The sequence below is a fragment of the Aquarana catesbeiana genome, linkage group LG09, assembly GCF_042186555.1.
Source record: "Aquarana catesbeiana isolate 2022-GZ linkage group LG09, ASM4218655v1, whole genome shotgun sequence".
In the NCBI taxonomy this organism is placed as follows: domain Eukaryota; kingdom Metazoa; phylum Chordata; class Amphibia; order Anura; family Ranidae; genus Aquarana; species Aquarana catesbeiana.
Window position 1 is genome coordinate 257,318,685 of NC_133332.1, and position 26,224 is coordinate 257,344,908.

Sequence of the window (26,224 nt, forward strand, 5' to 3'; positions counted from 1 at the left end):
TTGTGTACACACGATCGGAATTTCCGACAACTGATTTTGTTGTCGGAAAATGTTATCTCCTGCTCTCCAACTTTGTGTGTCGGAAAATCCGATGGAAAATGTCTGATGGAGCCCACACACGGTCGGAATTTCCGACAACACGCTCCGATCGGACATTTTCCATCGGAAAATCCGACCGTGTGTACGGGGCATTAAAGGGGTTGTAAAGGTTCCTGTTATTTTCACCTTAATGCATCCTATGCATTAAGGTAAAAAAACACCTGGCAGTCACCGGCCCCCCAGCCCTCCCATTTCATCTGAACCCCATCATTCAGTCGGCGTGGGCTCGCTGTCTCTCTCTCCACGGGCTCCTGGCTCTTAATTGGATAGATTGATAGCAGCGCAGCCATTGGCTCCCGCTGCTGTCAATCAAATCCAATGACGTGGGCGCCGGGGGGGCAGGGCAGAGTCCTGCCTCTATGGATGCCAAATGCTGGACTCGGGAGCGCGCCCGCAAGGTAATCCCCCTGGGAGAGCGCTTTTCCCAGGGGGTTATCTGATTCGGGGAGGAGCCGCAAGAGCCGCTGGGGGACCCCAAAAGAGCAGGTTTGGGGCCACTTTGTGCAAAACAAGCTGCACAGTGGAAGTAAGTATATGTTTGTTATTTAAAAAAAAAAAAATTACATTTACAATCACTTTAATGTATCGCTAAGGGCTCCGGTTCACATGTAGAAATGGAATAGATAAAAGCCTCCCATAGTGTAAAATGTACTGGCACTTGGACATTTGTTTTGGATTTACTTGTTTTATTGCATTTAATTATACACATTGTGATAGTAGAGGAACTGCACAGATCACTTTTCTTTTTCAATTGTTATTACCTGTATTGTGAACACTACAGATTTAGCAGCAATTTCTCATAACTTACCTGTTTGTCACTTTATTATTATTCATTCACCTACCTGGTAGCGCGGGGGATCACCTATACAGTAATCGTATTACATAATGCAGCAATATCAACACATATAGGACACCCAACATTAGATCTATTCTTCCAAAAGCAAATAAACTACTGACTAGCATTTCTCTTCTCCCTCACTAAGCTGATGTGATCCCATTGCTGACAGGGTGCAGCAGGGGAGGGACAAACAAGGATGCTATGCAGGCACACCATGCCTTCCTTATCTATCAATGGCATCATTGGTTTTTAGGACACCAACGGCTAGAAAGTCGTAATGGTGCACAATGAAAAGCCTGAAGGCAGGCTTTATCCACCCACCCAGAGGGGAAGGTACTGATCCTGTGTTTCTGCTAAGCAGGAACAAGGATCTCTGTCTTCCCCTAGTCAAAGCACCTCCCCACAGTTGCTAAGCACAACTTGGGCATACATTTAACCCTTCGATCGCCCCTGATGTTAACCCCTTTCATGCCAGTGTCATTAGTACAGTGACGGTGCATATTTTTTTTTTTTAGCACTGATCACTGTATTAGTATCACTGGACCCCAAAAGTGTCTATTAGGTGTCCGATTTGTCTGCCACATTATCGCAGTCCAGCTATAAGTCACTAATCACCTAGTGATTAAATAAATAAAAATATCCCATAGTTTGATTTACGCAAAAGTTATAGCGTCTACAATCAATATACGCTTATTGGGATTTTTTTCCCAAAAATATGGGTATGTTTTATAGCAGAAAGTAAAAAATTGTCGGCCTTTTTTTGTTTATAGTGCAAAAAATAAAAACTGCAGAGGTGATCAAATACCACCAAAAGAAAGCTTTATTTGTGGGAAAAAAAGGACAACAATGTTATTTGGATACAGTGTGGCATGTCCACGCAGTTGTCAGTAATGCAGTGCCTTATCGCAAAAAATGACCTGGTCATGAGGGGGGGGGGTAAAGTGGAGCTGAAGTGGTAAAGTAGAAGTGCAAGGAAACATACTCTGTTGCAGTAAATACAGTGGGTATAGAAAAGAATCACCCCCTTTAAAATAATCACATTTTGTTGCTTTGCAGCCTGAAATGAAGACAGACACAGTTTTTTGTTTTATCCAACTGTTTTTACTAGTGCAACTTATACTTATAACATCCAAGTGAAAGATATAACACCAACATGTCAGAAAAATATTCAAAAACCGAATCACTGAGTTGGAGAAAGGATCACCCCCCCCTTATGTCAGTATTTTGTTTAACCATCTTTTGGTTTAATTACAGTCTTCGGTCTGTTGGAATATGTCTCCTACTAACTTTGCACATCTAAACTTTGCAATATTTACCACTATCATTTGTGGACTGCAGTCTTCAAGTCATTCTACAGATTTTCAATGGGGTTTAAGTCTGGACTCTGACTAGGCCATGCAAAGACATTCACCTTTTTCTCCTTCAACCACTGTGTGGTCATTTTTGCTGTGTGCTTTGGGTTATTGTCATGTTGGAAGATAAACCTTCTTCTCATTGACAACTTTCTGGCAGAGGGCAGCAGATTGTCCTCAAGAATTTGATGGTATTTTTCCCCATCCATTTTTACTTCTATCCTGACAAGTGCTCCAGTCCCTGCTGCAGAGAAACACCCCCATAACATATTACCACCTCCATACTTTACTGTAGGAATGGTGATATTTGGATGGTGAGCTATTGGATTTCCATCAGACATATTGTTTGGTGTTGAGGCCAAATTATTCAATTTGTGACCAGAACACCCTTTCCCATGTGGCCTCAGAATCTTTGAGGTGTGCTAAAGGTGGTCAGATGAGATTAAAATTCCTGTGGTGGAAGAAAAGAAAATTGCTCGATTCCCTCATTGACGCATTCAGTGTTGGGGGAATGCCTCCCGCAGCGCTATTGTGTTCTGCGGGTGGGGGGAGCCTTCCCAGCTGGCAGAACATAATGATCACTGCTAGCGGCTATAGCCACCACCAGTGATTGCATGGTTGTAACCAAGTTGATTAATGGATTGACTTGGGAGCAATCACCCTGCCCATACATGGATTTAAATTCGACTAGTCCCTACTGAACTGAACAAATTTCGATCCACGTATGGCCTGCTTTATTTACAAGGCTGATTATGCAGAATTAAAATAAAAAATCGTTTGGCAGGTAAACTAGTCACTTTAACTGACAATTGTGCAGTCATGCGACGCTGTACACCCACAAATTTCCTTTTTTTTCCCACAGATAGAGCTTTCTTTTGGTGGTATTTGATCACGTCTGAGGTATTTATTTTTGCGCTATAAACAAAAAAAGAGCGAAAATTTTGAAAAAAAACAACAATTTTTTTACTTTTTGCTATAATAAATATCCCCCCCCAAAAAAAAAAATCACAATAAGTGTATATTGAATGGTTTGCACAAAATGTATAGCTTCTACAAAATTGGGGGATATATTTATGGCATTTTTATTACTATTAATGACAGTGATCAGCGATTTTTAGTGGGACTGTGACATTGCGGCGGACAGATTGGACATGTTTGACGCTTTTTTTTTTGGGACCATTGACATTTATACAGCAATCCGTGCTATAAATAGCCACTGATTACTGTATAAACGTCACTGGCAGGTAAGAGGGTTAACACTTGGGGGCGATCAAGGGGTTAAGTGTTCCCTAGGAAGGTGTTTCTAACTGTGGGGGGGAGTGTACTGACTGGGAGTAGAGAGAGATCGCTGTTCCTGATCACTAGGAACAGCAGATCTGTCTCTCCTCCCCTGTCAGAACAGAGATCTGTCTGTTTACATTGACAGATCCCCGTTCCCGCTCTCTGGGGAGCGATCATGGATCGCCGGTAGACATCGTGGCCGCTGGCCATGCGCATCGGCGTCGCGTGTTCCCCCTATAGCTCTTAAAGAGGCCGACGTACACCTACGGCGATTCGCACACCCGTGCCAACCTGCCGCAGTATAACTGGCGGATTAGTCGGCAAGCGGTTCATCAAATGTCCCAATTTGAATCGTAAGATATACTTACACAAAACCTAAATTAAATATTTTATAGGAAACATTCTACATGCACAAATATACTAAAATCAATAGCCTGTGTTCACCTTGGAATTTACCCCATTCTTTAACAGGTGCACATTTGCTGGTTAGATGAAATGAATACAAAGGTTTACATTATTTAGTGGTAACTTCAGTACTTTACGTAACATCTCCTAGAGTAGAGATAATCCATTCTAGGGCCATGTCACCCTAGCAATCCAGGTGCTGGTAAGAACTAGCCAGAAACAGAACGGCTATAAATGAAATCCCTTATCTCCTTGTGTTAGCCCCTCGCCTGCTGGATTAGCTTCCTCTATGAAGGAGATGCAGCAGAACGCGGCATGTGAGGGAGCGACGTCTCTCTCATCCCTGGGGGGGGTTCAGGTCTTTCAAACTTAAAGGCATCATTTACACTTTAATGTTGGGGTAAAAACATGTGACAGCAGAGAGGGGCCATAAGGCTTTGCAATGCAGCGCAGCAAAAATGATCCCCATTCAACTGAATAGAACGCAATGCACGCAGTTGTGGTGCGGTAGTGTACTCATTAGTACAGCGAGCTCCTCCTAAGCTCCCTAGTTTTTTTTTTTTTTCCTTCAGCCCGCTGGGTTGAACTAAAAAAAAAAAACTTACTGTGTGAACCAGGCTTTAGATCTCATTCATATGTTCTAAATGGCCATGGAATGGCGAATATACCATGAACACCTACAGCCAGGATCTCAGATGTTCCAATTTTTGTCAGCTGCTCAGCCTGTTCACCTGAGTGATGGGCTGAAAAGAGCCACTGCTGTTAACATGTATCTGCACATCCAGTGGTCTCCATGTTTAAGCTCCGGGGGACAAAGCAAAACACATCGGGGTGTGGCCTGGCGGGAACCTGGGCTGAGGTAGTCTCTCCCATCACTACTACCCTGCTTCCCCGAAAATAAGACCTAGTGTGATTGTCAGTGATGGCTGCAATATAAGCCCTACCCTGTTTCCCCGAAAATAAGCCCTACCCTGAAAATAAGACCTACAAGGACTTTAACTAGGGCTTAATTGGGGGGTAGGGCTTATATTGCAGCCATCACCCACAATCACGCTAGGTCTTATTTTTGGGGAAACTGGGTACATTACCATAGGACTCCGTGGATGTGCGGCACCAGGGATTTTTTTTTCTCTTTTCCCTTCAGTGACTACAGGAGCTGGGATGAGCTCCATCCCTCACCGGCACTCCTGCAGCACATTCGTTATCATCTACATTACTCCCCACATCGATTGAGCCTCAGCGACACACTAACAAACCGTGGGTCACAGTGGTTACCTGCTGTTAGGGACACATTTCTGACCCTGGATGCAGAGAGATTTTATCCAAATGCACAAATGTATCCCTACCTGCAGGTCACCACTGGATGTGCAGATACCTGTGGATACATGTTCACAGACATCCTTGGCTCTTTTCAGCCCATCACTCAGGTGTAAGGCTGAGCAGATATGGGAACATCTGAGATCCCGGGTGCAGGTATTTGCAGTATACTTGCTGTACCATGGTTATGTAGGATGTATGAATGAGACCCAAGACTGGATTTTAGCTAACCTTACTGTGCAAGTTGAGCAGGTGCAAGGAGCAACATATTGTGGTGGGCAGTAAATTCAGTGATTTATTTAAACCTTATAAAACTGTGTCCTAAGAAATTTTACGAAATGTTTTAAGAGATGGAAAAAAAAAAAATATTGTGCACTGCCTACCACAGGATGGTGCCCTTTGCACCTGGTCAATACGGTTTTCTTTTATTCAGTCTTAAACTGTAGCAAACCCAGCTTTTGAACTTGTACCTACAAGTAAGTCTATAATAACGCTTATTTGTAGTTATAGTGAATATCTCCTAAACATATGGTGTTTAGGAGATATTCACATGGAAAGCAGCTGGTGATGTCACCGGTGCATGCGCTCTGAAGGGATGGCATACCGCTTGGTTGTACTTCTCCTGGGGAGGAGCGCAGTTTGTTCTGTACTTTTGTGGCCCATTTTTAGCCGACAGCCAGCTATAGCCCGCTGTCAGCTGATATCGCTCAGCAGGTCCAGGCTGTGGAAAGATCCTAACTTTAAAGTCAGGGTTCACCCAGATGCCTGGACCAGCGGCTCACTCAGCCTTTCGGTGAGCCGCAGAGACCCTGAGCCAGCCGCTCCTGCCCCCTCCACAGCCTGGCATTCCAGTGAGCTTAGGGGGGGGACAGAGCCAGGGACTGACAGTCACCATTCTTTGCTCACTGAAGGCTAAGAACTGAGTAATCAGCGGTCTTTGATCGCTCTGTTGTTGGGCTTAGAAGTAGCTGGGGACAGATGCAACTTTGGATCGATGCCCCATCCACCTAGGTAAGTATAATAAAAAAAAAATATTTTAAAGGTAAAAAATCGCCCTCCCCAATCAAAGATTCCCACTGTAAAATATCCCCCCAAAAATTAAACCCCCCTGTCTCTAAATCGACCCACCAAAGCAAAAATATCTCCCTCAGTCAATACCCTCTCCCCCAGCAAAGATTTCTAATTATGAAGAAAACCTCCCTTCATCCAATCAAACTCCCTCCCAGAAGCAAATCCCTGCCATTAACCACCCCCTGTAAACTTCTCTACAAGAAACTCTCCCCCCCCTCTCCAAAAGCAAACCCACCCCCCTTTCCTTAACCCCCCCCCCCCACCACCAAAAGAAACTCCCACAGGCTGGAATTCTTACTTCCTTCTTCCTAAAACAGAAAATTGATTCCTCCCCACTTACCAGACCTCAGATTCAGCACAGCACAGAAGTAGGAGAACTTCTGCATCCCCAATCTCCCTTCGGGTGTGTCAAATGATACCTGGAGGAGGTATGCAATGCATACTAGCTCATTATGCCTTTTTGTCTTGCAGGGTTTTTTTTTTTTTTTTTTTGTGAGGTTTACAACCTCTTTAAAAAGTTGCTAGCCAACACCCATAAGCGCTTCAAACCTTAGTGAGCTAATATAGACAACAGAATGATGTAGCGCAACTTACAAAACATGTCACATTGGTGATTTGGAATGGATTCAAATTGGCTATCGTTTTCTTTTCCTTTGATATTTTTGTTTGGATATACATTGGACTATTTTTTGTACATACATATATTTTTTGCACAATTGTTTGCACTTTTATCGTTTCCTTCTTTCATATTTTTGGATATACATTGGATTATATTTTTTTTTTTTTTTTGCACACATTTTTTTGCACAGTTGTTTGCACTTTTATTATATTGTGGTTATTTTTTTTGTAAGTTGCGCTACATCATTCTGTTGTGTATGTGAATATGAAAATATGAATTCTACACATGGGCAACAAATTCATTCTTCCTGCTGCTGTTATACCTAGGAGGAAACCTTTAAGTACACAACCCATGTAAATATTAGGCAACATTACATTGCAAGTGAAGCTGACTGGTTTATTATGAGCTGATATTGCAGACTAGAACACAGCATAATGCAGTAGCTCTAATCCCAGTCTACAACCTTGTAAATTTGCTAAAGTGATATTAAAGTCTTGTTTTTTTTGGTTATACTTGCCTGCTCTGTGTAGTGGTTTTGCACAGAGCAGCCCAGATCCTCCTCCTCTTGAGTCTCTTGCAGGGGCTTCTGGCCCCTCCCTCCTGTCGAGTACCCTCATAGCAAGCAGGTTTCTAGAGGGGCACCCGAGCTGCTGCTCTGTGTGTCCATTCAGACACAGAGCCCCAGCTCGGCCCCACCTACTCTCTCTTCTGATTGGTTCACTGACTTTCACAGCAGCGGGAGCCATTGGCCCCTGCTGCTGTCTCAGCCAATGAGGAGGGAGAGTCCCCAGTCTTCGTGGCTCTCATGCAACATCGCTGGATTGAGATGGGGCTCAGGTAAGTTCTAGGGGGGCTGGGGAGGGTGCAGCACAGAATGCATTATGATAAAAAACCTTCTGCCTTTAGAACCACTTTAACCACTTCAGCCCCGGAAGATTTGGCTGCTGAATGACCAAGCAATTTTTTGCGAATCGGCACTGTGTCGCTTTAACTGACAATTGCGCGGTCGTGCGACGCTGCACCCAAACAAAATTTGACGTCCTCCCCCCCCCCCCCCCCCCCACAAATAGAGCTTTCTTTTGGTGGTATTTGATTGCCTCAGCAGTTTTCTTTTTTTGCGCTATATTTGAAAAAAATAAAAAGCTAATTTTTTCCCAGTTTAGGCCGATATGTATTCTTCTACATATTTTTGGTAAAAAAATCGCAATAAGTGTATATTGATTGGTTTGCGCAAAAGTTATAGCGTCTACAAAATAGGGGATAGATTTATAGCATTTTTATTAGTATTTTTAATTTTTTTACTAGTAATGTTGGCGATCTGCGATTTTTATTGTAACTGCGACATTATGGCGGACAATTTTGACACATTTTTGGGACCATTGGTATTTATACAGCGATCAGTGCTATAAAAATGCACTGATTACTGTAAAAATGTCACTGGCAGTGAAGGGGTTAACACTAGGGGGCGATCAAGAGGTTAACTGTTTTCCCTGTGAGGTGATTCTAACTGAAAGGGGGAAGGGGACTGACTAGAGGAAGTGACGGATCGTGGTTCCTAGCTAATAAGGATGAGCTCTGGCGTGTTCGCACACTCCACGTGCAGAGCCCGCCAAGAAGTCGGCACTGCGTTGCGCTAATCACAGGCAGTGAGAAATTTTCCCGATGTGCGGCTTCAGAGATTGGGAAATGTCTCACTACCTGTGATTAGCGCAGCACCGTGTCGACTTCCTGGCGGGCTCGGCACGTGGAGTGGGCGAACACGCCGGAGCTCATCCTTGATAGCTAATAGGAACACACGATCTGTCACTCCTCTCCAAACAGAACAGGGATTTGTGTGTTTACACACACACTTCTGTGTTTCTGACCCTCGTGCTCGCGATCGCTCATGGCCGGCGGTCATCGCGACCGTCGGCCACGAGCATCGCCACCCCCGCAGTGCCGCGCGCGCGCCTGCTATCCCGATCCCGCGAGCCGACGTATAGCTACGACGATTTGCAGGACCGTGGCGACCTGCCGCAGTAAAGCGACCTGGTCGGCAAGCGGTTAAAGCTACAGTTATTTTTTCTGGGGCGTACATCTCCTATTGTCTTCTCCCCCTCAGCCACTGGTCACATTTAGGGCTCATTCACACGTGTGTTGTTTATGAAGATCGAAGCGATGCTCATTACCGCTCCTATGGCAGTTAACGTGTTTTATGACGTGTTTTCGTTACGGCTGCTCTGTCCTAGTTCTCCGTTATTTCCCAGTGCATTCTGGGATACAGGAGCCTCCACTATCTCTCCCCCAATGCCCAGCTAACACTTCATAAATGCTTTACCAACACATCATAAAGGCTCTAGGTGCTGTTAAAGTGGAGTTCCACCCACTTTTACAACTCTTCAGCATCCCTCACTAAACTGTGCACTGTAAACAAATTGGATATTTTTTTTTTTTCTCAGCACCTACTGTATATCTGCTGTATTCATTTTTCACTTCCTCCTCCCTGGCCGTGGCCCATCACATCATTTCCTGTTTGCAATGCCTTCTGGGAAGGGGCGGCAACTTCCTCTGAAACTGCCATTGCTATGGAAACCTGACCTGAAACCTATTACACTGCTTGTGCTGCACTGAGCATGTGCGAGATCTGCAAGGATGAGATCCAGGAAGAAACAGTCTGGCTTCAGATGCCCACACTTAAGATGGCCACGGCCTGCTGTAAGTTTATAAAATAACAAACTACTGCTATAAACTAACAAACAGACCTTAATTTACAGACTAACTTTACAGACCTTAATTTACAGACTAACTTTACTAGAATACATTAAGCTTGTGTATTATAGGGGTATTTTTATTTAAAAAGTATAATTTCGGCCGGAACACCACTTTAAGGTGCCGTTAAAGAGCATCACCATTGAAATCAATGGAGGCGGTTGACGAGCATTGATGCTTCATGAAAGCGACATACTGCTTAATTTTTAACACAACGCTACCGCTCCTGTGTGAACAGCACTGTGTTCATGGCGGGTGTTGACAGGCGGTTATGAGGCATTGGAAATGCTGCCCAAACACAGGGAATGGACACACGTGTGAATGAGCCCTTAATATCGGTGCAGCTGTGTGGGCGAGCTGGGATCTGTGAATGAATAAGATAAAGTCCTGTTTAGCACCGCGGCAGATGACTTGTAGCTGTCAGTGGACTATAAATACTCCCACTGGTGCCAGGAAAATGTCCACTCCCACTGGCCGCTGTCTGGCCCTCATAAAGTCTGAAGGACAATAAACTGGCCCTTTACTTCGAACGTTTGGGGACCCCTGGTCTATCGTGTCTATAGTGGAACTAAACCCTCCTATCCTTTACAGCATGGGTCTTCAAGCTATGGCCCTCCAGTTGTTCAGGAACTACAATTCCCATAATGCCTAGTCATGTCTGTGAATGTCAGAGTTTTACAATGCCTCATGGGACGTGTAGTTCTGCAACAGCTGGAGGGCCGTAGTTTGAAGATCCCTGCTTTACAGCCAAGGAAGCTTCCATCTTGACTTTTGCCGTTCAGTTGAGAGCACGTACAACTATGTAATCTTTCATGGCATGCCTTGAATGTAAACTGTTTTGGGAAACCATTAAATGGATGGGTTTAGTTCTGCTTTAAGAGTCCTTTTAAGTTTCAGGCTGTGGCATTTTGAACTATTGCTAAAAGTAGACATTTACCAGTTGTAATAAAAAAAAATGTAACTACAGTTTTAAAATAGAGTAAGAGAAGATTTCTCAGATTAACCTGTGCGATCTTTAAATCTAAATCTTGGCTGTGTTTGCGGAATGCTAGAATGACTGCTGGGGCCTTTAGTCAGACCTCGTATTATAAACACATGCACTCAGCCTTCCCTCCCGGGTGCGAGGTTAACATATCCTTTGAACACGCTTCCTTATGAGGAGAAGAATTCCTTTACAATGCCTTACTCAGAATAATCCTCCACAAATCCCTTCGCTGGATGACCCAGTAAGGATTGAGGAACAAGGCTGCTGTAATCTGTTAAAATCACCTTCCTCCTACCATCACCCCCCACTTCTGTATTTACCGCTCCCTTTTGAATTGTCATGGTTACTATGTGGGGAAACTGAGAGACACATCAATGAAAGCCTAACTGCGTCTGCCGGTAAATTTTGTCACCAGTTAAAAGTCAAGGATTTTAGAAGAAAAAACGTATTTCAGTTGTGGAGGAAGAAGAAAAAACTGTCATTTATAAAGACCAAAAAAATCCTAAACAAAATGCTGAAAGCTGTTAAAGAGGAATACTTTTCCTTCCCTTCTTTATTTTTTATATTTTTTGTTGTTGTTTATTCATTTTTATATTTTTGTTATTATTTTATTCCTATTTTATATCCTATTTTAATATACTTTATCATACTCTTAATTACTCAGTAAGGATGTTTTTTTGACAAGGAATCTCGAATTGTTAAAATGTTAAACTGTAAAACGGGTCCAACCGTTCATCCATGCTTAAAGCGGGGTTCCCACTTAAAAAAAAAAAAAATAAAAAAAAAAATAAAAATCAGCAGCTACAAATACTGCAGCTGCTGACTTTTAATAATTGGACACTTACCTGTCCCAGGGTCCAGCGATGCGGGTGATCGAAGCCCCGCTTGTCTCCCCTCTGCTCGGCGGCGCTGGCATCTTAACTGTGGCCGCCCTGCTGTGGCTTGACAGCCGGGCACCCACTGCACATGCACGTCACTGGCTGCGCAATCATCTGGGACTGGTCACGTGTCCCAGATGATTGACAAGAGGGAGGGGGGAGAGTCGATCTCCTTTCCTGCACCGAGGGAAGTGACGTCAGGAGCCCAGGCGCCGAAGGAGGCAGACTACGAGGGACCCCCTAGCAACAGGCATTTAGAGGTGAGTAAAAAAAAAAATTTCTCCAAATGTTTTTTTTGGATTTTTTTTTAAGCACATTAATATTTTTTTTTTTGGAACTCCACTTTAACAATTACTATTACGTAAAAGAGTACAAATTATTATTATCAGATGAACCGCACATACTGTATTTACCATTCTTCATATATATATATATATTATTATTATTATTATTATTATTATTATTATTATTATTATTATATATTTATTAAGGAAAGTTTTCCATACAAAAAAAAATATACACAATGTTCTATTACATCTGAAAATATTTCATCTCTCTTCATTTCCTTTAGGGCTCTTTCACACGGAGGATCCGTATGTCCGTTTTTCATCCTTCCGTTTTCGGATGAAAAACGGACATACATGTATCCCTATGGAGCGTCGGATGTCAGCGGTGACATGTCCACTGACATCCGACCCGCTCCGAAAAGTGTAACGGAGGAAAACCCTACTTTTCCATCCGTTTTCGGATCGGGTGACGACGGACTCTACGGTCCGTCATCATCCGATCCCCCATAGGGGAGAGCAGCGCTCTGACAGGTCCGTCGCTGCACAATGTGCAGCGATGGACCTGTCATCTTCCTGCTCAGCGGGGATTGGCGGAGCGATCCCCGCTGAGCAAGCGGGTGTTCACGGGGCGGATCATCACTGATCCGCCCTGTGTGAAAGGGCCCTTACTGCTTCAATCCTTTTCACTCATTCCCTGCACATATTTCTCTGATGATTTGAAAACTTTCCATTTCTCCCAGATTGCTCTATAACTTTCGACCCGTCCCTGTTCTCCTCTGCATAGGTACTCCATGATACATATATATACCATTCTTCCAATATAAGCGTTATTTGACACATGCTGTATGATAACCTCTTGTTTGTACAAATTATCCAGAAAACAATAAAAATTATGAAAAAAAAAAAAGAGGAACTAAAGTTCCGCTGTCACACTCACTTTGAGCAGGCAGGCTCTTTATTGCAGACATGCAGTGTCTCTTCTGCAATAGGAGGAGAAAGCACAGGTGCCAATCTAAGTGTAGCACATTAGTGAGTTTTAACCACTTCAGCCCCGGAAGGATTTGCCCCCTTCCTGACCAGAGCACTTTTTTGCGATTCGGCACTGCGTCGCTTTAACTGACAATTGCGCGGTCGTGCGACATTGTACCCAAACAAAATTGATGTCCTTTTTTTTTCCCCCCACAAATAGAGCTTTCTTTTGGTGGTATTTGATCGTCTCTGCGGTTTTTATTTTTTGCACTATAAACATAAAAAAAGCGACAATTTAAAAAAAAAAAAGCAATATTTTTTTACTTTTTGCTTTAATAAGCATCCCCCAAAATATATATAAAAAATTTTTTTTTTCCTCATTTTAGGCCGATATATATTCTAATACATATTTTTGCTAAAAAAAAAATCACAATAAGCTCATATTGATTGGTTTGCGCAAAATTTATAGCATCTACAAAATAGGGGATAGTTTTATAGCATTTTTATTATTTTTTTTTATTAGTAATGGTGATCTGCGATTTTTATCGGGACTGTGACATTATGGTGGACATATCGGACATTTTTTACACTATTTTGGGACCATTGTCATTTATACAGCGATCAGTGCTATAAAAATGCACTGATTACTGTATAAATGATACTGGCAGTGAAGGGGTTAACCACTAGGGGGCGATGAAGGGGTTAAGTGTGTCCTAGGGAGTGATTCTAACTGTGGGGGGGTAGGGGCTTCAACACACATGAAAGCGATCACTGCTCTCGATGACAGAGAGCAGTGATCTCTGTCATCTCACAAGGCAGAACAGGGAAATGTAGTAAAAATGTGAAGCCCTAAGGCTAACGCTGCGCTAAAACCAATATGGAATTAAAAAATAATAATAAAATAAGCAGCTAACATCAAAAAGTCCAGTACAGAAACTCCAATTAAAGTGCAATATCAAAAAAGATGCAGCGCTAAATAAACTCATAAATCATATTGAATAAACGTGTAAATATAAGTATACGTGAAAAATATACCAAAGTGAAAAAAGGAAAACTATAACTAAGTCCCATCACAGAAAAAAATCCATAAATTCTTATATAACAGTGTCCATCCAGATAAACAAAAATAAATTGCAAGAAGAAAGTCGTGACAAAATCTTCAAAACAAACGACGTGCATCCAGATCGCCACCCAAAGTGTATGAATAACCTGCTTACCAGAAAGCGAAGACCACCGCAGCAGTCTCGCCCAGCCTAGGGAAGTATGGTCTCTCTCAACCCTTAGGGAATATCCAGAGCTCCCGCTGTTGCTAATGGTACTCAAAAACATAAAGCGAGAAAGACTTCCATGTGTAGTATGTTGATAAAAATAAGGTCTAATAAAGGAATAAGTTTGCACTTACAAGAAGTAGATCATTTATCAGCAAAGGAACGGTACGGATTCGATCTGCCAGAGTTGCGGTATCACCATTGGTCTTGCTATACTTCCTATATCGTGTGCCCATCCACTGTCTCGGAAGGAACAAACGTGATGATGTCACTGTCGAAGGCTCCACCCTATGCGTTTCGTCAGCAATAGGACGTCTGGGGATTGGCCAAGTGAAATTGCCATCACGTAAGGTGGTTAAATACTCCTCGTCGCCATTTTGACTAGTGGCAAACGTAGATTGAATAAATGGAAAATTTATTTTTCATTTGACTATGCCCACTCTTTCCGCCTGCCTCCTCTATTTATAGAAGCCGTACTATAGCTTCCATGAATGAAAAGTGCTCTGCGAATGGAGGACGGGCAGATTAATGAAAGTTCTGCCTCCTCCATTCATGGATGATATTTTTGTTCATGAAAGGCAGGAGGAGCCAGGAGTGCTGGCAGGGGACCCTAGAAAAGGAGGATCTGGGCTGCTCTGTGCAAAACCAACTGCACAGAGCATGTAAATATAACATGTTTGTTATTTTAGAAAAAAAATTAAACCTTTAGATGCACTTTAAGGGGTCTGAAATGCTTACAACATTAATAACTTATGTTAACTAGTAAGGGGTAATATGTGAAGAGGTGTGTTCCCATGAGACTTTAGATCCACCTTTTACCCTGGCCACCAATCACTGCGGCACAGTTTGGTATACTTTTTTTTTTTTTTTTGTCAAAAAGAAACAGTCCCTACCATGACAGTGTCATTTGTATGACATGTTCTGACATAATTGTCTGTCCTGAATTAAAAATCCTGCCTGTTTGACAATCTCGCCTGTTTTTTGGAGAGATTTCCCTTCCTGTTTCTTTTCTAAAACAGAAAATGAAGGGAAATCTCGACAGCAGCACAAAAATCTTCTCCATTCAGTACTAAAATATACAAGCTTTGGCCTTACATTAGCTGCCATGGAATTATTAATCTTCAATCTATGCAAGCCTTCCTCATCATTTATATTGGTGGGTAAAGTAGCCAGGAGAGCTGCACGATTCTGGGCAAAATGATAATCACAATTTTTTTTGCTTAGAATAAAAAGATCAAGATTCTCTCACGATTCCCGCTACGTAAAATCTTTCACATCATACAAAAAAAAAAAAATGGGCTAACTTTACTGGTTAGTTTTTTTTTTTTTTTAATTCATTAAAGTAATGTTTTCCCCAAAAAAATGCATTTGAAAGACTGCTGCGCAAATACAGTGTGACATAAAATATTGCAACAACCACCATTTTATTCTCTAGGGTGTCTACTAAAAAAAAATAATAATATAAAATATATATGTGTGTGTATATATATATATATATATATATATATATATATATATATATATATATATATATATATAATGTTTGGGGGTTCTAAGTAATTTTCTAGCAAAAAAAAATTCTCTAGGGTGTCTACTATAAAAAATATAATATAAATATAAAATATATATATATATATTGATGTTTGGGGGTAATTTTCTAGCAAAAAAAAATGATTTTAACTTGAAACCAACATATGTCAGAAAAAGGTTTAGTGTTTAAACTTTTTTCACTTACACACAAAGTCTATTCCGTTGACAAATTGTTACAATGTTTATACTTAAGTTCAACTGATAAAGAATGTTTTGATTCTTGGCAGACTGCCCAGTTTTTCTCTTCCTTTCTTTTGAGGGCTGTGGCTTCAAAAGAGCAGAGAGAATCCTTTGCATGGAAAGAATTGTGAAACACTTTAGTCAAGATCGCGATAACGGTTCTTGACGATTGATTGTGCAGCTCTAGTAGCCAGTCCAAAGAATAATATTGATGCGCAAAGTACAGTAAGGCCCCTTTCACACTTGTGTGACCTAAAAATCACGAAATGTATTTATTTTTTTTGCCGTGATTTTGCTGCGACTTGAAGCAATGCCTGTGTAATCTTGAGATCTATGGACCTCAAGTCGCATCAAAGTTGGACCAAAGTAGTGCAGTGACTACTTTGAAGTCGCTGTGACTTGAAGTCACGAAGATATGAATGGTACTCATTGAAAATCATGGGGTACGACTTGCCTTGCGACTTTGCACTCCCAAGTCGCGCAAGTGTGAAAGGGGCCTTGCTGATTTCTACTTATATCTGCGACCAGCCATTATTTGATCACTCCTGCTTGACCTAATTGTATTCTCTGCTGGGGTCATTTACTTCATTATACGGTCATAGCTAACTATAATATTATTTTAATTTGTGGTGTTCATTTTTTAATGTTCTCTTCCTCTTCTTTTACAATAGCTGAAGCTGAGCTTCTGTTCAAAGAAAGCATAGAGCTAAGAAATGAATGTAAATCCCTGTCAAAGGAGGCAGCTGAACTGCTATCAATAGTCACTCAGCAGGAAATTCTACATGGGTATGGAAAATACATGTATGTCAGTCTCGTTCTTGTTTTACTATGCTGTCTGGTTGTTCTCACAAGATGTTTTAAACATAGAACTAGACTACTGGGATTAGTATGTGTTTTCCTGGGCAGCTCGTGATAATAAATGCACATTATCACTCACTTATAACTAGTTATTTTTGTAACAGATAAATAATAGCACACATCTAGTTAATTGTTATGGGCATCTATTGACTTATCCTGGTTGAACATGGCTACATTTGAGTGCCAAGATAGGAAGTCTTCATGTTGTTTCATTGTTGCATATAACAGAAAAGTGTAGTGTATAGAAGGTATGAGCTACTGATAAACTGCCACGGTATCCACCACCACTGGGGTATCGTCAGGGGTCACAATGGTGACCCCGCCCCATGTGCCCTCCCTGTTACTTTTGGTTTTACACCTAGACAGGTGGGGTGGCATATACAGGAACCAATCGCCTCCATATTTCTCCTGCAGCCACTGAATGCCTGCTTCTCCTCCTCTCCTTTTCTGCCATTCCTGGAATTCAGCGACCTCGGGGGGAAAATGGAGGGGATCGGTTCCTGTATATGCCACCCCTCCTGTCCTGGTTACTCTTATTTCTGCTGGCTGGGCCTCCTGTGTGCTCCCCTGTCCCCACAACAGGGGTTGGAAGTATGGAAAGTGGAGGAAGGGGCTGGTAGATATTCATTTACCAGCCCCCTCTTTTTCTAAATGAATACAGTGAGTGATTGGTACTGATCAGTCACTGTGTTCAATCATAGCTGAAGCATAGTAAACTGTTTACTATGCCTCCGTTTATGAATGAAACAAAAGCCACTCTGCACAGAGCAGTTCCTATTCATTCACTGTCCAGTGCAGCTGAGGTGGCAGAGACGGGGGCTGCGGAATCTCTTAACTCAGTCCCTTTCTCTGTCTCAGAAGTGAGACATCTGCTGATATCTGACCTAAGCCAGTCAACAGGGCTGCTAAAAAAAATTGTAAAAAAGAATATTAAAAAAATGAAATAAAATAAAAATAGAAAAACCGACACAGTCCGCTGCTCTAGCGACACAGTCCGCTGCTCTCCTCTGCCCTACTGACGCCGTCCTCTGCCCTACTGACACCGTCCTTTGCCCTACTGACACCGTCCTTTGCCCTACTGACGCCGTCCTTTGCCCTACTGACGCCGTCCTCTGCCCTACTGACGCCGTCCTCTGCCCTACTGACGCCGTCCTCTGCCCTACTGACGCCGTCTTCTGCCCTACTGACGCCGTCCACTGCCTTACTGACGCCGTCCTCTGCTCTACTGACGCCGTCCACTGCCCTACTGACGCCGTCCTCTGCCCTACTGACGCCGTCCTCTGCCCTACTGACGCCGTCCTCTGCTCTACTGACGCCGTCCTCTGCCCTACTGATGCCGTCCTCTGCTCTACTGACGCCGTCCACTGCCCTACTGACGCCGTCCTCTGCCCTACTGACGCCGTCCTCTGCCCTACTGACGCCGTCCTCTGCCCTACTGACGCCGTCCTCTGCCCTACTGACGCCGTCCTCTGCCCTACTGATGCCGTCCACTGCCCTACTGACGCCGTCCTCTGCTCTACTGACGCCGTCCTCTGCTCTACTGACGCCGTCCTCTGCTCTACTGACGCCGTCCTCTGCTCTACTGCCGCCGTCCTCTGCCCTACTGCCGCCGTCCTCTGCCCTACTGACACCGCCCACTGCTCTACTGACACAGTCCTATGCTCTACTGACTATTTTTTTTCTAAGTTTTATTTCCTATTTAGTTAGGCCTTGCTAATTAATTTCTTTTTAAAAAGAAAAGGTCGCAGAAACTCTGTGATCTTTGATTTCTTTCATGTTGGTTGCCTATCCCTGCTCCAGGGTATTTAAAAAGAATTTGAAAGGTTAAAATGTGGACACTTTCTCCAAATTCTTTTGCATTACTCACTCATTCTGTAAATAAAGATCTGAAATAACTCTTTAGCCACTTGGAATATCTTGGCACGTGGTAGGAGTATCTTGGCACACGGTGGAAGCGGCGGGTGGTAATGTTAGGGAGCCTTTTGTCTCAGAGCCCACAAGCTTCAAGCTACCCCTCTTTTTACCACCCATGTGTCTGGTCATGCATTCTCTGCCAAAAGGATCAGAAGTCAGACTGGTGGATCCTCATATTCAGATAACACGACCAAAGGTTTAGGATGCTTGGAAAACTAAAGCAGCAGAATTTTTCATAACTAGAAAGTATCTAGCGTTACAACAAGCACTTTTTACTCCCCTTATTAACTGTCTGAAGGTACCATAGGTACCATTGGCTGAGTGAGCCCATATCCGAGCAGCTTGTCTTGTGACATATAACCCTAATTAGCACCTTTCAGAGTCTCTAGTGAATTGGCAGAATTCCAGCATGACTTACTATAGCAGGAGAAACCTTTCAGTGCTGAAATGCTAGGCTGCTAACACGATCAAATCTGTAGTTTCTGCTCCCACCTCCTTGCCAGCAGTATGTTTATACTATAATAGGTTAACACTCAAAAAATTAAATGTGATTAAAAAGTAGGATATTATTTTAAGTCAGTAGCTGAGAAATTGCAAAATGCAATCAATCTTTTACTTTGTAATATGGGGGGAAGCCAATTTGCTTCTTAGTACTTGTACTTTTTGTATTATGTTGGTGTCCACCACATCCAGTGCATCACATATATTAACCCTTTCACTGCCGGAGACAATTTTTTAATATTATTTTTGCACACGTTTAAAAAATAATTTTAGGCCTGAAGATTAAATAAACCCCCCAAAAATTATATATTTTCAGGAAGCAGACCCCCTAGTAAATAAAATAGTGGTAGTTCCTTTTTTTTTTTTTTTTTTTTTTTTTTTACCACTTCAGTGTCTACCTTTGAGAGACTTATTTCAACTTGACGTTCAAAACCTGTCCCTTCTCAAGTTCACATCATTGTGGTAACATTAAACAAAAAAGGAAGAAAGAGAACAGATCAAAACGAAAAAATAAAAACAAAAGGAAAGTCCCTCTATTTTATTTATGCCAACTGCTTTAACAGAATCTCAATCTACGCCCCCCCCCCCCCCCAACGACCCTCCCGCTCCAATTTCCCCCGCCTCACCGCTATATTTCCCTTCCTTTCTTTCCTCTGTTTTTTCTTCTTATCTTATACTTTCTGCCAACTTCTGCCTATAGCTGTCCGATGTTTTGTATTTTACCCAATTGTTGCAGACAAAAGCATATTTATCTAATTGTCCTTGCTCTTTGTACCAAAATAATTCCATTTTGTGATAGTGCTCCACTTGGTTAAACCATTCTCTTATGTCTGGACTTTCACTCTTTAACCATTTTTTTGGGACCAATCCCTTTGCAGCGTTTAATAGTTTTGACGTTACCTTTTTCATGTATTGCTTTTTGGGAGAGTTGGTATCATGAAACAGACAAGCCAGTCTATTATTTTCTAACTTCTCTCCCGTTATCTCCTTTATTCATGTAATTACTTCTTGCCAGAATACATTGATTTTTGGACAGTCCCACCATATGTGTATCATTGTGGCTTTTTTTCCACAGTTTCTCCAACATAATGGTGATCTTTCCTGGTTAATTCTATGAAGCCTCTCCGGAGTCATGTACCACCTAACTAGAAATTTGTAGTTCATCTCGATGGTGTTGATATCCCAAGCTTGATTATATCCTCCTGCAATCATTTTCTCAATTTGTTGCTCTTCCAAATTTGTTTCTAATTCTTTTTCCCATTTTTCTATGAAGGAAGGTCTTTTTTGGCCCTCAAGGTCCGACAGGAACTCATAGACTTTTAAAAATGCCTCTCTTTAATGGCGTTGGTGTCGCACAGAGTTTTTCCAAACAACTCAATTCTTCTCCATCTCTAAACTTATACGGTGATGTAGTGACGAGGTGCTTTAATTGAATCTATTCCAATTCGCGTAATTTCCCACCAAATTTAAGCTCTAATTCTTGTGCAGATTCCATCTTCCCTTTCCTAATGATATCTTTGATTTGTGGATTCTTTATTTTAAGTCTTCGAAATATATCTTCACCCGGTGAAAAAAACTTTATACCAGTGAGGGCTATTGTGTAATGCGTCCCAAATTCTGAAAGCGTTTTTTGTCAATTCAATGTGTGTTTAGATCTAATGTTCTATACTTATTTGATATCCAAATATTCTTGTGCAACGTGGTTTTACTTCAGGTGTTTTCTATCGCTATCCATTTTTTTTCTCTATTTTCCTTTGTCCACTCAAACATATGTGATAGATTTACTGCTTTATAGTACCTGAAAATATCCGGTGCTGCTAACCCCCCATGCTGTCTTTTCCTGGAAATTAGTGCAAATTTTAATCTTGGTTTTTTTTTTCGCCAAATAAATTTTGTCAGTATTTTTTGTATAATTTAAAAAAAACTCTGTGGGACCCCTATTGGCAATATTTGGAATTTGTACAATATTTTGGGTAGAATTACCATTTTGAGCGTATTGACTCTTCCAATCCAAGTTTTTGATTGTGTATTTGTCTTCTTGACTTCTGCCTTGATCTCATTTAATAATGGGATATAGTTTGCAGAATACATTTTTTCGAAGGATGGTGTTAATTTAATCCCAAGGTAGGGTAACTCACCCTTTACCCACGTAAATGGGAATTCTTTTTGAAGGGCCAAGATGTCTTTTTTTCCTACTCCAAGGTTCAGTATTTCTGTTTTTATAGGGTTTATTTTGCAATTTGAAAGTTCACCGTACTTTTCTACTTCTGTCAGGATATTTAACAGGGTCTCTCTAGGCTTGGTCACATACACGAGGATGTCCTCGGCATAAGCCGCAACTTTATGTTCTTTTCCCTCTACTCGAACCCCTTCTATCCCACGGTTATTTTGCAAGGTCGCCAAAAAAGGCTCCAGTGACAGTACGTATAGAAGAGGCAAGAGTGGACATCCTTGCCGCGTTCCGTTGTATATTTCAAACGCTGGCGACATCTTACCGTTTACTCTTACTGTAGGTCCTGTATATAAGTTGTTTATCCACTTCATTATTTTAGACCCCATTCCGAGGTGTTGTAGTGTAGTCATCATAAATCCCCAGTCTACCCTTTCAAATGCTTTTTCTGCATCGATTGACGGGAGTAGATCTGGGGAAATGTTGGTGTTCTTTCTTTTCAGCATCAGGAGTGTTTTTATGCTGTTGTCCCTTCCTTCTCTACCCAGGACAAATCCGGTCTGGTCCAGGTTTATCCATAGTGGCATCAAACTTTTTATTCTTGTGGCTAAAATTTTGGCATAAAGTTTCGTATCTGTGTTCAATAGAGCAATGGGCCTATAGCTTGAGCAGTTAACTTTATCCTTTCCTTCTTTGGGTATTATGGTGATATGTGCTAGGAGAGACTCTTTCCTAATATCTTCTTCTTCTCCTATTTTGTTTAGATATTCGCATAGCTTTGGAATCAGTTGGTCTTGAAATTTTTTATAGTATCTGATCGTGAATCCATCTGGCCCAGGACTTTTACCAATGGAGGTTTCTTTTAATGCCGCCTTGATCTCTTCTTGTGTTATTTCCTTTTCTAGGTCCAACAGTAGCTCAGGTTTAATTTTTGGTAAATTGGCTTTTTCCAGATAAATTTGGGTCATCTTCCTCTTTCTTTCTGCTTGTTGTCTTGTTTCTTGCTTTTTTATAGCATATAAAGCACTATAATATTGTGCAAAGGCTTGTGCTATGTCTGTGGTTTTATTTTTTACTTCTCCTTTTTCGTTTTTTATCTTCTCTATATAATTTAAGGTCTTCTTCTTTCTTAGAACATTTGCGAGGTACTTTCCTGCTTTATTACCCATCATAAATCTCTGACTTGTATCCCTATTGATTTCCTTTCTATCTTCTTCCTCCATCAGTTCTTTTAATTGTTCTCTTTTTAAGATCAGGGACCGATATATTTCATTTTTGCCTTCCTTTTTATGTCTTTGTTCCAGATTATACATTTCATTTTGGAGTTTCAGCATATTCTTTCTATTTTCCTTCTTCTTTCCCGTTCTTATAGATATTAATTTTCCCCTAATTACAACTTTATGCGCCTCCCATAAGGTTGCTCTTGAGAAGCCAGGGGTATTATTTTCCCGAAAGTATTTTTCAATCTCGTCTTTTATTGTTTTTTCAATACCTTCGTCTTCCAATAGTTCTTCGTTGATTCGCCATGTTCCTCTACCCATAGATTCTCCCCGAAGGTTTATCTGCATAGAGACTGGAGAGTGGTCTGAAAAGACTGACGTTTCAATTTCTGTCTCCAATACTTCTTCCAATAGTCTATGTTCTAGCATAATATAATCCAGTCTAGTGTACGTTTTATGTATTGTTGAGAAATATGTATAATCTTTTATTCCTGGGTGCTGAATTTCCCAAGCATTCACCAATTGCAATTCATGTAGTTTCTTTTTAATCCTCCTTAGTTGTTTTCTTTCTCTATCTAGGGCAGTGGATGTAGAATCCAGGTTGTGATCCATGACGAAGTTAAGATCACCTGCTACTATTAATTTACCCTGTTTAAATTTAAATAGGTCGGTCATTTTCTCCACTAGAAATTTTTTAGGATTCTTATTAGGGCAGTAGAAATTTGCAAATGTATACTTTGTGTCTTGTATTGTCCCTATGAGAAAGAGGAATCGTCCCTCTGGATCTGCCTTTATCTTTTCAATACTAAAGCCACTGTTTTTCCCGAACCTGATTGCGACACCTTTTGCTCTTCTTGTAGGTGAGTCTCCATAGTACCAGAGTGGGATATTTTTGGAATATATTTTAACATTCGAGTCCTGCGTTATATGCGTTTCCTGCAGGAAAACTATATCAGCCTTGAGTCTTTCCATTTCCTGCAGAATTGAACGCCTTTTTTGAGGCGAGTTCAGCCCTCGGACATTGTATGTCAGAATTTTTACTTTATTTATTTCTTCCATTTACAGCTCTATTTTCCCACCTTGTCCCCCCTGTAGGAGAGGCCCTCACCCCGCGCCCCGAAGAGGGACACGAGGGGGAAAGACCTCCCCCCAGGGGCCAGCACCCGGGCGAGCCCCTCCGTCCAAATGGTCGTCTAGGCAGCATAAAGTTTTCCTTTCTTTTTTCTCCTCTTTTTTTTTCCCTAATTTTTTTTTTCTTTTTGGTGAGACAGTCCTAAACCCTCCCTTCTCTCCCGCTCAACTCCCTCCCTCCCCTGAACCCCTCTGACCCTCCCATTTCCCTCCCTCCCCCCATACCAGAACCCCAAACCCTTGTGCACTTGACCAGAAGGTCATGAGTAGGTACCATGTGATTTTAAAGGTTTCTTATCCCTACTCCCTCACCTGAGGTGGAAATCTGCTTGGTCCCTTGGACCACCCTCCTCCCAAAGGCTAGGGTGGTGTCAGCAGAAAGCGCCCCTTCCCCAGGATCCCCTCCCCTCCTCTCCTTGATGCCTCCTTTCTTTGTTTTCCTATTTTTTAACCCTTTGCTTATTTCTCCCAGCCCCTCACCCCCTTTTCCCTTATCTCCGGAACTATTTCCTATGACCTAGCTGCCAGTGTGCTTCATCCCCTGTCTGCCTGTCTAATTTTTTAGCTGGTTCTTCCGAGTTTTTTGGTGAGGGAATTCCCAGGGTTTTACAGAAATCAGGGATTTCTTCCGGGAATCTCAATTTTGTGGTTCTTCCATTTTTCTTAACCAATAGGCACGCAGGGAAGCCCCAGTTATATTGGAGTCCATTTTCTTGCAATATTTTTAATAACGGTTTTAACGTCCTCCTTCTTCTTAGCGTATCTTGAGATAGGTCTTGGAAGATCTGAATTTCCTTTCCCTCGATTTTTATTGGTGATTTCCCTTTTAAGTTTTTCCAGACTTGGTTCTTTCCTTCTAAGGTACCAAAACGGACCACGATGTCTCTTGGGGTCTCATTAGAGGGACCTAGTGGCCTTCTTGTTCTGTAGGCTTCTTCAATTTTAAACTCATTTGTTGTTTCGTTAGTACTTCCTGGGTTGAGAACTTGCCCGATTACCTCTATTAAATTTTCTGTTTGAGGCGATTCTGGGAGTCCACGGACTCTCAGGTTCTTCCTCTTTTCCTTGTTTTCCTGGTCCTCAAATCTTTACGCCTGTTCCTGTTGTTCTTGCTTTAAAAATTTTATTTCCTTTTTTAACTCTTTAATTCTTCTTGAATGTATGACCGATTTTTTTTTTCCACTTCCTCCACTCTAGCGAGCATATGTCCCATATCTTTGTGGAGTTTTGTCATTTCTGATTTTAGTGAAGTTTCCAACGCTGCAAACATCCTTTCCATGTCTGTCATTGTTGGTAGTTGGACCGTTTTCTGATCACCTGTTGTTTTAAGGGGGTTCTCGGGTTCAGTTTCTTGCTCTGTTCTGTTCTACTATCCGGGGTTATGCTGCTGTCCATGCTTGTTTTTGTCTGACTCTTTTTATCTTTCTTTTCCTTATTCTCTGCTAACCTTCCTTTGGAGCTTTGTTGTTTCGTCCACTGCCAGAGCTGTCCCTTCCTCCTCTCCTCCCTGGGTTACATATCTATGCATTGGACCAGGAGTGGGGCTAATACTAGGGCGTGGGGATTTTGTCACCACCCCTCCACCTCTCCCGCTTTTGCCCCTCATGAGGGAAACGGAAAAGAAAAAAAAAAAAAAAAAGGGGGGGGGGGGAACCACGCAGCTGGAAACTTAGCTTCAGGCAGCTTTCTTGCCGGTTTTACTTCCTAAGTTAGTCCATTTTTATTATCTTGTTGTAAAATATGGTGGGAAATAGGAAATAAGAAGGTAAGCAATAGGAAATGAACGTCCAGCTTTCAAAAATACAATTACCTAGGTAACAGCTATTATTTTACTTCCTTATGTCATTATTGGCAGACTTCATGAACCTTGTCACCTTTCAAAACAGTGTTCGGATATTAAATATCAGTGATGTTACTATTTCTTTTCTTACCAAAAAATAATTATACAGTCAGATGTTAATCCCATTTTGTCACTTAACTGGGGATGGATTATAATATGATAGTAAGAGTAAGTACTGTACACCAGGAGCTGCATTCAATAGGGGGAGGGCACCAGAGACTTCTATTCAAACCAACTAGTTCTTATGGATTCTCATACATAACATCTAAAAGAGTACAGCCTTTATCCTAAATAGAGCAGCAGTTTACTTATCTTGAGGGGGTGGGAATGGGTGTTCCTCCATTTTCCAATGCAGATTTTCTTTCCTTTCTTTTATTCTGCTTGAGTGATCTCACTGTTGAGTCCCTGGATCTGTTCACTCTCTGTTTATTCTCTCTTTTCTCTCTCCTCTCCCCTCTTCCTATTCACTAAGGTTGCCTGCACTTCATCAATTCCTTCCCGTTGTTTTACCTAGGCGCAGGCACCTAACTCGATGTTATGATCTAGGGATGAATACAGGGGAGGAGAGAGAGCGAGGGATCCCGCAGTGCTCACACTGCCCTGGTCCGACACCTGTCCCCTCACACCGCTTCCCGTCCTGACTGCCCAGTCAAGCCTTCTGTTTTATTCCTGAGAACTCCGGAGGAGAGTGGGGAAAGGTAGA

General features: G+C 41.9%; 1 protein-coding gene across 2 annotated transcripts in view; it reads left to right on the top strand.

Moving 5' to 3' along the window:
- The window catches only part of LOC141108550 (uncharacterized), a 177,898-nt gene that overhangs the window by 41,957 nt on the left and 109,717 nt on the right, over positions 1-26,224 (top strand). Inside the window, exon 5 of one of the 2 annotated variants that reach the window (XM_073600254.1) lies at positions 16,559-16,688. In XM_073600254.1, coding sequence (XP_073456355.1) covers positions 16,559-16,688 — 130 coding nt within the window. The remainder of the gene's footprint in view (positions 1-16,558; positions 16,689-26,224) is intronic. The other variant, XM_073600255.1, reaches the window with a different exon arrangement.